Source organism: Sinohyriopsis cumingii, chromosome 1, assembly GCF_028554795.1.
Source record: "Sinohyriopsis cumingii isolate HCF-2022 chromosome 1, ASM2855479v2, whole genome shotgun sequence".
Taxonomy (NCBI): domain Eukaryota; kingdom Metazoa; phylum Mollusca; class Bivalvia; order Unionida; family Unionidae; genus Sinohyriopsis; species Sinohyriopsis cumingii.
In genome coordinates this window covers 125614376-125627458 of record NC_142961.1, presented here as the reverse complement: position 1 = coordinate 125627458, position 13083 = coordinate 125614376, and the positions used below count along the sequence as shown (strand labels likewise).

The 13083-nt window shown below is 37.0% G+C and overlaps 1 protein-coding gene across 1 annotated transcript in view; it reads left to right on the top strand.

Moving 5' to 3' along the window:
- LOC149807822 (importin-13-like) overlaps positions 1-13083 on the top strand; it is a 141532-nt gene that overhangs the window by 42373 nt on the left and 86076 nt on the right. Inside the window, exon 8 of the mRNA XM_089971003.1 lies at positions 8244-8316. Coding sequence (XP_089827129.1) covers positions 8244-8316 — 73 coding nt within the window. The remainder of the gene's footprint in view (positions 1-8243; positions 8317-13083) is intronic.

Genomic DNA, 13083 nt, shown 5'->3' with positions numbered 1-13083 from the left:
GGCTGTTCACAGGGATTCCTCTAGAGATGCCCCAAGCAGAGATAATGGTATGTACCGACGCCTGTACCTATGGTTGGGGTGCCCACCTGTTGCCAGACTTCGCTACAGTCAGCGGCACGTGAGAGCCAGGGGAGAGGCCTCTCCACATAGACCTTTTAGAAATGAGGGCTGTCATCAATGCCTTTCATTTCTGGAAGGATCAACTCTCAGGAAAAACTGTCCTCATTATGTCAGACAACTCTGTGGTGGTGACTTACCTCCTCAAACAATGGGGCACCAAATCACCAGACCTGTGCATTCTGATCCGGCAGTTTCTATGTTGGTGCGACAACCTCCACATCAACATACAAATCAGACACATTCCCAGCAGACTCAATGTCTTGGCCGACACTCTATCCAGGAAAGGTCAAGTCATTCACACAGAATGGTCACTCCATCAATCAGTCTTTCTTCGGATTTGCACACTTTGGAGGCGTCCGATGATCGATCTTTTTGCGACAAGGTGGAATCGCAAGTTGCCCACCTTCAACTCTCTGGTTCCAGACCCAGAGGCTTGGGCCGTGGATGCTCTGTCAATCAGCTGGGAGGGGTTGTGGGCATTCGCCTACCCTCCCACGGTTTTGGTACCGAAAATAATCCAGAGGTTAAGGGGTCAGAACTGTCGGATGATTCTGATTGCCCCTCTCAGATGGAACAAGTCCTGGGTCACCAATCTACTCGATCTAGCGATAGATCTACCCAGGAAGATTCCAACCAGCCCAAATCTTCTCAAACAACCGCGGTCACGGGTGTTCCACCCCTGCCCGGACCGTCTTCTTCTTCACGCTTGGCTCTTGTCCGGACAGCCTTGTGAGACAAACCTTCGATTGTGGAGAGAATCTCAAGAGCAAGAAGGCCCTCCACTCTGAAGCTTATGAGGGAAAGTGGTGTGATTTCAGGGACTTGTGCCATATCAATAACATCGTCCCTTTGAGTGTCTCAATCCCTCAACTGGCCGACATTTTTCTCTGGCTTTTCAAGGAGAAACAGTTGGCCCCAATCACTATCAAAGGCTACCGCTCCATGATATCAGACACATTCCGCCATCATGGTAGATGTGATATTGGGCATAACAAAGATCTATCAGATCTTTTAGCCAATTTTGATTTCAATCGACCAAAATCTCTCACCCTGTTTCCAAAATGGAATCTGTCCTGGGTTTTAACATGGCTCAATTCAGACAAATTTGAACCTTTAGCCCACACTTCATTAAAGCCACTATCGTACAAAACATGTTTCTTGATAGCCTTAGCTTCAGCATGCAGGTTGAGCGAGTTACATGCCCTTTCCAGTGACCCGAATTTTCTTCAGTCCAGATCAGATGGTTCAGTGGTCCTCCTGATGCAACCAGGCTTTATAGCCAAAAATAGGTTACCATCCATTGGCAATCAAAGAATCGTCATTCGCTCGCTTTCTTCCATAGATAAGTCAAGAGCAACAGTGATGCAAGATCCTGTTCGTGCACTCAAGCACTATTTAAAACGCACAGAGGCGTGTCGGGACACACGTAAGTGCCTCTTTTTTCCGGTCAAAGCTGGTAAATGGGATATCACCCCTCAAGCCCTTGCTTCATGGCTGAAGTGGGTTATACGCTCAGCGTACTCTGAGGTCTCACAAGATGAGAGTCGCCTCATGAAGATTACAGCTCATGAGATTAGAGCAACCGCAGTGAGCCTTGCATTCGAACGCAATGTTTCAATCCGAGATATAATAGAAGCTGTTGGCTGGCATGCATAGTCAACCTTCTCCAGTTTTTATCTCAGAGATTTGGCTTCGCAAAGGCAAACCTTGAATCTGGTAGGTCCGGTGTCAGCAGCCCAGATGACCACCAGACCCATTTAAAACAATCAGCACAGCCTATCAGCTTCGCTGGATTCGCCAGTGAAATTTCAGAGGTAAGAAGATTTCAATAACTATCTTCTTAACCGTATATAGGGGTCACATGTCACGGGACCCTAGGCTGTGTTGCTGATGAAATTAGGAGAAAGGGTTATCGTTCAAATGGGGAATCCAGCCATCATTCCCTAGAAGGTACCCGGGGTGGAGGTAGGATGCTCAGCATTCCCTCCTCCTATTACCTATTCTCCTAACGTTAATGTGATCGGGGAACATATTTGAAGGAGAAAGCAAATTTTTAGTAAATTATGTTTCTCCGAGAATACTTACCCGATCACATTACTTAAAAACCCTCCCAACCACCCCGCTATGTGAGCATCCTCGTATAAAATATATCACTCAGCTTAAAAAACTAGTGACACCTGGCGGTGGCAAGGGGAGGTAAGGGGCAAGAGTTATTGCCCTTTGGTCTATACGAGATAGACAGAAAAGACAAATTTTCGTCTTTTAGTAGGGCTGGATTCGAGAGGTAGCAGGCTTATATCCCTAACGTTAATGTGATCGGGTAAGTATTCTCGGAGAAACATAATTTACAAAAAATTTGCTTTTTAAAAAAATTCAAAGAATGGCAACTGCTTATTTCTGTCATATTACATTATCTACCTTTATTTATACTGCTCTGGTGGCCTAGTGGTTAGAGCATCTGCCTTGGATGCAGGAGGTTGTGGGTTCGATCCCTGGCCAAGTCATACCAAAGACCTACAAAAATGGTACTAACAGCTGCCTCGCTTGGTGCTCAGCATTAAGAGATTAGTGTTGGGTCTGGTCGGCCTGGTCTCAGGATAATTTGACTGGGTGGGACGGCATGCTACACTTCTGTGACATGATGCCCCAGTGATAGACATCACTATAAACTGCCACACTGCAGACATCGTAGTGATATGACTGAATTTTTTTTTAAAGCTACATTAAAAATCCAAATCACACACACAAATTACCTTTATTTTGCCATTCAGACCCTCTCCATGTATTTATTTACATCTTGCATGTCATATACTCGTAGTCATTTGATAACTGTTTGATATATCCACATCCTGTTAACTTTTGACTGTGTATTGGGTTAAGTGACCAAATTATTGGCCAATCAGAACATACAAAATGAAACAAATCCAGTATGATTATTTAGCAGTATTTTAAATGACTTTGTTACATCATGTTTACCCAAACCAGGTCCACACAAACAACTCACTTGACCGCTCCATTGGCCTAGTGGTTAGAGCGTCTGTCTTGGAAGCGGGAGGTCGTGGGTTCGAATCCTGGCCGAGTCATACCAGAGACTTACAAAAATGGTACTAACAGCTGCCTCGCTAGGTGCTCAGCCTGAAGAGGTTAGTGTTAGGACTGGTCAGCCTGGTGTCGGGATAATGTGACTGGGTGGGACATGTTAGCGGCTTGATGCCCCAGTGCTAGACATCACCTTAAACTGCCACACTGCAGACATCATAGCAATATGAATGAATTTTTTAAAGCTACGTTAAAAAGCCTAATCACACACACACACACACATGCACACTCTTTGATTTTAATTCAGCAAGTTAATCCTATTAATGAAAGGCACTTTACTGACATTATTGTTGGTTCCCTTTATGAACTTTTAAAATGGCATTGATGATTCTTTAATTTTAAATTGATTATACAGAGGATTAACTTTCATGTTTGACTGCATATGAAGCAAAACAGTTATGCTAAAAAAGGAGCTTCCCCTGTTCATATTTAAAGGACAGAAATTGTATTTGAATGATTTTATTTGTCAAAGTGATATTTTCAGTCTGGTTAAGATGAATTTACTAGAATATTTTAGCAAATACGTTAATAAGGAAGATTCCAAGTCGGAAAATTCTTGTGAAAGTATCGGGGTAAAATGTAGGACTGCCATGGAGAGTGAGGTAACTGTTTTTTTTTTTCAGAGAGATGTAAGCCAGACTCTATGACAACAAAAAAAATGTAAAATATGATACTTAAAAGATACATAAATTTTCAGCCACATTGGGGTGGTAGTTATCCCTGTCTTGAATTCATTGACTCAGAAGGAAAATGGTTACCCGTTATTGCAGATAATATCCCAAACTGGCATGGTGTTTTTATCAATGGACTGACACATTCAGGACTAAACGAATTTCATGAAAGTTCTTTTCCTCACAAAGCCTGTGCAGGGAATTTCATGAAAGTTCTGGACCTCACAAGGCCTGTGCAGTGAATTTCAAGAAAGTTCTGGACCTCAAGGCCTGTGCAGGGAATTTCATGAAAGTTCTGGACCTCACAAGGCCTGTGCAGGGAATTTCATGAAAGTTCTGGACCTCAAGGCCTGTGCATGGAATTTCATGAAAGTTCTGGACCTCAAGGCCTGTGCAGGGAATTTCATGAAAGTTCTGGACCTCAAGGCCTGTGGAGGGAATTTCATGAAAGTTCTGGACCTCACAAAGCCTGTGCATGGAATTTCATGAAAGTTCTGGACCTCAAGGCCTGTGCAGGGAATTTCATGAAAGTTTTGGACCTCACAAAGCCTGTGCATGGAATTTCATGAAAGTTCTGGTCCTCACAAGGCCTGTGCAAGGAATTTGATGAAAGTTCTGGTCCTCACAAGGCCTGTGCAGGGAATTTCATGAACATTCTGGTCCTCACAAGGCCTGTGCAGCACAGTATAAGCATGACATTAGCCAGCATAGAATCCCTGAAAACAGAGTTGCTGACACCTCACTAGGAAAAACCCTTTCAATATTAAAGGAGACTAAAATGAAAAAAAATTAAACTTCTCTTTACCACAACCTACAGCAAAGCCCATTATAGAAAACCATTTTTTGATATGGAAATGCTGTGTGCCCTTAAGGTGAAGAACATTGTTGAACATGGTGCTAATTACAAGAACAGGGTCATGACAGGAAACGTAATTTCTTTCAGTCAATCAAGCTTTTAGAGAAAATGTCAGGGAAGGTGTTTATTCCAATAAATTTCTTTCCATTCTTGCTGATCAGAGCAAGAAATAGTGCATACAAGATACCTTATCAGTGGAAAACTGGAAACCTTTAAAAAAAATGTGTAATATCAGCCTTTGTTTTGAAAAATTAAATTCTTGGAAGAAATAAATGTGTTCAATGTGTTGTTCTTTCAATGGATTAAAGTGCATACGTGTCAAAGTTTGGACAAGTGATTTAAATTTGAGTTGAGTGAAAAGGTGGGACAAGTGAATGTTGTTAAATCACTCATCCAGGACAAGTGTAAAGTAAAATTTGCTCAGCCCCCTTTTCCTTGATCTTGTAAATGAATGCCAATATATTTGTCAGCTCATCAGTCTAATACCAAAAGTTTTATATTATATTTGTTGTTACTTTACATAATATTGTGTGCTCAAATTGCTAAGTAGAAATATGAAAAAATTCAGAGTTTAAATATTTAACTTACCCAGTTAATAACCTGGATTGTTTGTTTGATGATGCAACCACAAAAATTAAATTAGAATTCACTGTTTATTCTAATGGTCTGTCACTGCCGTAATCACCTTAAAAATCTAGTCATTTGCATATATGGTTCATCTTGTTCCTGCCTGCCATCTCCAAGTCTGTTTAATGTTAAGACTACTCTGGTGGCCAAAGTGGTTGGACATCTGCCATGGATTACAGATTTGAACCCTGGCCAAATCATACCGGATACTTATAAAAATGGTACTAGCAGCTGACTCACTTGGTGCTTAGCATTAAGAGGTTAGTGCTGGGACTGGGCGACCTGGTGTCAGGATAATGTGACAGGGAGGGAGTTGATATCACATATCTGTGGCATATTAACCCAGTGATATGCATCACTATAAATTGACCCACTATAGATATTATAGTGATATGACTCAATCCCTAAAGCTATGTTAAAAATCCCTGAAACACACACACTCTTTAATGTAAAAAAAGATGGTTCCCATCATTATCGAGTTAAAGAAACATATTGTTATGCAGCTTAACAAGTGAGGAAGCTTAATAGCTGGTTTCATCATGAAAACAGCTAAATAGAATCCTATGTTATTAAATTCTATAGTCTTTAAAATGGACTTAGAGAAATCATTCCATTTTCATCATAACAATTTCTTTCATGAATTATCCACGTAGTTGATATGTCACATGATAATGTTTTGATTTTGTTTATGTTCATTACACTTTTTTCAGGTTTTCTTTTCTTTCATTGTTATAAATATCACATTATCACGTGAGATCTCTCTCTGTTTACTCAACTGTCATCAGTATTATGTATGGTAAATGATATTGAACTATTGATATTGAATCTGCCAGAAAGAAATAAAGAAGAAATAATATATGGATGGAAAAAAACCCATATAAATACATCGTAAATGATATTCTTTCTATCTCTCATACTCTCATGATGCATGCATGTGTCTCCTCTCTCTCATTATCACAAAGACAGATCTGCACATTAGATGCACCATTAATACTGGCCACCATGCCTAGCCTATCATGTGCTGAAAAATGGCATTAAACCCAACAACAACAACAACACATTAGATGCTGTTAATGTTAACAGGTTAAAAGCCACATCTAGCATATGCTCATGTACTCAGAATGTGTATGTATAACTCATAATTTTATCTAGTGTTTATGTGACTCATAGTGGTTTCAGAAGAATAGTTTAATTGGTGATGCTTAATAACACAGTTAAACATTCAATAATATCTTCAAGATCTGTTATATCTGTGTGTATGTGCACACTGTATTTGTTATATACCACAAGATGTATATATTTTCCACTGAAAGGAAACGAGACTTGCCAGGTGTCCTTTGAATAAAAATATGTATACAGTGAATGGTGTACTAAAGATACAGCATACATACTATACTTATATTTTTTTTAAATACCATATACAAATACACATACATGCATTTCAAACAGATTTAAGATTGACTACAGAAATGGTTTATGAGAGAGGGAGTGAACTCCTCAGATATCTGCCCTGTGTGTGTGCTACATACTGTAGTTCTGCACATTTTGGTTATTCACAGGTCTCTGGAAATTAAAAATTTAGCTTCCTTTTGAGCTTCTATTTTCATGCATATTGATTAAATAAATAAAAGACATTTAAAGATGAAAGTTGTTGTTTCTTCTGAACATTTTGCATACAACACTGGTAGTAATAGAATAAAATGCTGTGGACACTGCAGTTCTATTTTTATACTTTGTATTAGAGACTGAGATACTAACAGTATGACAGAAATGAAATGCTAACATTACATAGATTGTAAAACTATGTGCGTTTTTTTGTAATTTTTAGATATTGGCACAACCTTACTCCATGATGGTATTTTGAAGACAAATTTGCTCATAAGAAATACACAGCTGAAATTTCTTAATGGAGCAAGACTGCACTCATATGTAATTTAAAGTTGCTAAATGCATTATTTTTTCTGCAATTTCCAATACCTGCCCTAGTTCAAAGGTAATTTTTTAAAATTACTTAATAGAAATCAATCTACATGATGAATATAGAAAATTTTAATTTTTATCTTGAATAACATAATTAGACAAACTGTCATAAATTTACCAGAATTGATAAGTTTATAAAAATGGGGTGTGTGGCAGAAAACAGCCTTTATTCAGGATAGTCATTTGGAAAAATATATCTGATGCAAAATTTATAAAAATCCTATAGTATTATTTTACATAAGTTGTCACAAAATTTTGTCCTCATAAAATACATGTGTTTATATATTTGATCATTGTGTGTGTCATAACAGAATGGTCAGTGCTATGGAATTGTCAGTTCCTGATCTTTCATTGATTAGACTTTAGTCAGCCCACAGTGTATACTTGTTTTTCATTAATATTCCTCACTTTCTTTGTATTCTATATTTCCAGTTGATTATTCTGATGCTAAGTTGGGTTGTTGGAATAAAATATGCTTGTGACCCAGGGAAGACACTTTTAATATGGTGTAGTCATTCTTAGATGCAGTCAAAATTTTTGTACTATTTTCATAATGAAATTTTGGAGTAATCAGATTACTCTGGAGAATATATTTTAAAAAGTGCGTTTCCTATGTACCATGTATGTTTAAATGGTACAGCCATTATGCTGGAAAAGTGAGTCCTGTATGTCAGTGACAAATGTTGAAGAATTTTTTATACTTGGAGGTCAACATAGACTCTCTGTGGTGAAAACAGTCAGGAAACAAGATGAGCCAAGTTTATAGTTGAAATTCAGATTAATTGCCATTTGAAATGTTTTATTGCTTTCTGCAATTTGTTATCACATAGTATTCACAAGATGTAATATGTATTGAAACACATAAACAGAATAAATTTTTTCTTCTTCAGTTTTTCAGTTCCAATCTTGCTCAAAACAGGAGGGCCCAGCTTAGGAATGAACTCACCAAAGGCCTTGTACACAGTATGTTACCACTGAACTCAGAAAACAATAGCATCTACCATATACTTTCTCGTAGGACTGTTGTAAAGGTTACATAGGAAGCACATATACATTACAAAAGTATATATAGAAATAAGTGCACACATGCTTTGATACATTTTTTGCAACTCTAAGCAAATATTTAGTGTGTTAAAAAAAAAGATTCAAGATATACCAGTATGCTTATATGACAGTTATTTTATTTCTGATTAGCACAATTATCAGTTTGCCTTGCTTTGGTTGTGCTTTTCCTTTTTTGTGATCTTCCAATTCTTTCAAGACATCAGTAATATCCCATTTAAGCTTCAAAATTTAATTTTAATAAATAATTGCAAAATAATATTGGCTGCCATGTTCACAAATTTTGCAATGGTAAATGAACATGCACATGGCTGTCAGAGACAATAGAAGTACCTGTTCCAATCAGATATTTCCATATCTCTGTTTAATTTCCATATCTTTACTTGGAATCTTTCCTAATTTTTTCAAGTATGGATGATGTTCAGATTGAATGTGGCTTTACTATTAAAGAGCCACAGTTACATAGCACATTAGGTTGATTTAATGATAATGCTGACAAATGTTTCTTTAAACAATATTATTCACCTTTGAAAACCATATTTGATAAGTAAGAGTTTATTTGAAAGAAACACTCTTTCAAGTTTGTAAGCCACTACAGTTTCTTAGTCTTTGTAGATCCACAGATGCATCTTGTGGATATGTCCAGGCACTATGTCTGGTTGTATATTGATTCTTTTCATTATGTACATACAGTGTGACCCAACTATAACATATTGGTTGGGGTCCATAGAACCCAACCATGTTAGAGACTGAACCGTGTTATAACCAACCAAGTCATTTAGCTGAAGAAAATGATGGAAGTACCCCACAAATTGTGTGTGTGTGTGTGTGTGTGTGTGATAAACATAGGTTCAAATATAAGTGCTTTTGATTAAATGAAGACAAAACTAGTTAGAAATACATTTGCATATTGACAACTTACATTGTGCAGTACAATCCATAATGTATTAAGTACTGTACATATATGTGAAAAATCCATGAATTTGAGTATAGATAACATATTATAAAATTCACGTATCGGTCACATCCCTTTAGAAGACACAAAAAACATAAAAAACAGTAGTCCTCATTTGATCTGTATTGCATTGTTAACAAACGCATGTTACTAAACAATTCAGTACAATATTGTTGCCAGTATCACATGGCTATAGTTGTGTACATGCTACATGTACATGTACTTAAATTGGCCTAGATTTTGGTCAGCTGGAGATGGCTGTCATCTTGCTGAGGCTACCCAGGGGATGATTCTGTTCATAGAGAAGTGAAAACATGAAGAAATCAAAAAGTGTAACACCTTAAATTAACTTGACAGCCAGATATCAGTGGTTTCAAAAAGATTGGAAATTTAATTTGCATGTTATGCCCCTGTTGGTAACGATCATAAACATAAACTTTTTCCAGCAAAAAGGAAACTCTCATGGCATAATAAACATCCTCCAGTCACTTTAGAAATGCATCAATCCATCAGATTCCATTGTCTTTATTTGAGTTTGGTGCTGACTTCCTTTGATCAAAGGTGCTTTATTGAAGCTGGTATGCTTGGATGAAGGTTGCATGTATTATAAATCACAGCTAAGGACAATTTTGGAGGATCAAACAAATGTTTCAACGAAACTATATTTTTTTTAGGTACATTTAAAAAAAAGAATTAGCCATCATTTCATCATTTGTTCATGTTGCTGCCTTCAAAGGTTGGTCAATTTTAGCTAGACTGGTAGCATGACTATTTGATTGTATCACAGCATATAGTACTCAGGCCAGATGTAAGTATAAGGTGGTTTGTCAATATCAACAAAGGATTTGTTTATGTAACAATAGATAGATTAAAGTGCATTTTTCTCCAAGTTAGTGCCTTCCTTTCATGGTGCCTTTGAATTTCTCCACTCCAAACCCAAGATTGTATAACTGAGTTTAAACGGCCAGCAATGTTATTGCCCAAAACATTCCCGGATGTGTATTTTGTGATCAATAAGGAAACAAATTTCACAATTTGTGTCATTTGTGAAGCCAAGAGTGATCCCTGAATAAACTTTTTACGCATTATTCTTTTACTTTTTTTTAAAGAAATCTTTTTTGTTTTGTGTACAAGAAAAATACATATATATGAAATTTCAGGAGCTAGGCGACGATCATTTTATGTTAGAATCCACACACGATCTTTTCCCCAAAATGATATTAAACATTTTGCATGTTATTTTTTGTAGTTTTAGGAAGAAAAATTATTTTTTTGTATGAGAAATATATATATGAAATTTCAGGAGCTACAACACGATTGTGTTATATTCAAATTTCATGTCTTAATGGAGTGTGCTATAGTAGGATCACACTGTAAGTACCAGTGCAAAACAATGTCACGATAATCCTGAAGATGTCTTCCTTAAATTATCTACAAAGACTTGGCATAATAAGAGTTACAAGACACATGGGAGTCGAAACAGTCGCAGGGTGTACAGCATGCACATTGTCACTGGCTTAAATATAAAAATGGCTATAAGCTGATTGGAGGAAAGGTTTGAAATGGTTGGATTAAACAGCATTGTTTCAGTTGATTGCATACCATGTATTCATTTAGAAACGTTGGTAGAATGAGGCATTTCTTTACTGATGAATACATGTAAAGTTGAGTACATTACGTTCCATTAATTTCAAAAGTATGCATGATGTTACCTGTTGGTCATTCAGTGCCAGAAATCTTTTGAATTTATTTTTTTCCATATCTTTTGTAGTCTATTCTCTAGAATGTGTGATTGCACAGAGCCCTGCTAAATTTAATACTCTTTTGAAAATGACTGATCATGTGGAAATTTCACATAAACGATTTGCTGTGAGCCCGCCAAAATATATAACTTTCATGTGTTACATGTTAGTTTACTCAGGTGTACGGAATATTATGCCCATCTTAAACCCATACACCCTGTTGTCAGAGGTGAAGGGTGAATGAAGTTCAAGATGGGCATAAAATTCCATTTATGTGCAATGAATTTACTACATCCTAAGCCACACATAAACTTGTTTGTTGAAATAATCACACAAGATTCTCTTAAGGCTGTTCCATTAAAACATACATGGGACCCAGGGAAGGCACTTTTAAATTTGGGTACTTGCCCATAGATGCAGTTTAGAATGTTCTTATCATTTTAATATAAACTCTGTGAATCAAAGTACCCAGGCATATATTTTTTAAAAACTGCCTTTCCTGGTACCATGTATGTTTTAATGGAATAGCCCTTACTTGCCATTGGTTGTAGCAGTTACCTCCCTTGGGGTTAAGCAAATCATATTGCATGACTAATGAACCAGTGTTGCTTGATTAAAATCAAACCTTCTTTGGTTGGATAATTACATTGATAATAAACAGGACTGTAATTCATTTCTATATATGATTAAATTGTTAACTATATTTAGATTGTAACAGATATTTACTTAAAATTTTGAAATGGAGGCCATCTACCATTGTGTTTTACTAGGGTTGTGTATTGCCAGTCATCATGTAACTTAATTACTCTCCTGTTGAAGCCAGATGATCTAGTTATAACCTTTTTGGCGTTCTTAATCACCACAAGAATGATTTTAATAGAAATACTGGATTTTTTATTTTGATAACTGGCTAGTCATATTTCCAGAATTTTGTTTATGGTGTAATAAGGTTTGATGAGGTGTGTATTTGATTTCTGATGAGGTGTGTACTTGATTTCTAGATCAGTGCCTGCTAAATGACATTTTGCATTTGAGAAGTAAAATCTTTTCATTATCTGATTATTAAAAGTATTTTGCTAACAGTACTTTGTGAGGTTGTACATTGGCAGAAAGGGTCCCAAGTGGCCGAGTGGTCTAAAGCTGTCACTGTTACGGATCACTGCCTTCTCACCTCTGTCTGCATGGGTTTGAGTCTTGGGCTCGTCCAATGTGGGTATGTGAGAAATCTCACCATTAGCTTCTTGTGGGTTGTTGGTTATTTATGGAATTTTCCTGGGTTCTTCCTCCGTTTTTACTGGTGGCCATGTCTAGTCTATCTTTTGCTGAAAAATGGTGTTAAACCCTTCAACAACAACAATGCCAGTGCCAGAAAAATAGACCCTGATCTGCTTTTTCATATAGACCCTGATCTGCTGGTTCATAACATGCTGGCAGATCAGGTCTGTGTTATTTGTTTCACAGACACTTAACAGACTGCACGGACCCAAATCTGCCAGTGTTTTATGGGTCTGTACTGTTTACAGTTGGACACAACTTGTAAGTAATAAATATGGTAGATTTTGATATTTGGGGTAACCACCTCAACTGTTATGCAGTTCAAATGGACATGATATAGTAGTGCCATGTGTTAATAATGAAGATACTACCATATATAGTCGCTTATAAGACGAGTCCAACTGTAAACTGCACAGACCCAGATCTGCCATCACATGATGCTGCAGCAGATCTATATCTGCACAGTTTGTTAGGAGTATTTGATTGAATAAACAACATAGACCCTGATCTGCAGGTGCATTATGCAATAGCAGATCAGGATCTTTTTCATTTGCAGTTTGAATAAGTATATATGGTAGGTTTTATTCTTGATCATTCAAAGTCACATATTACACATTTGTTGATATACAGTGGATGTACATATCATAAAAATGGCCAAACAAAAAAATATATAATATTGTCAAACCAGTCCTAATA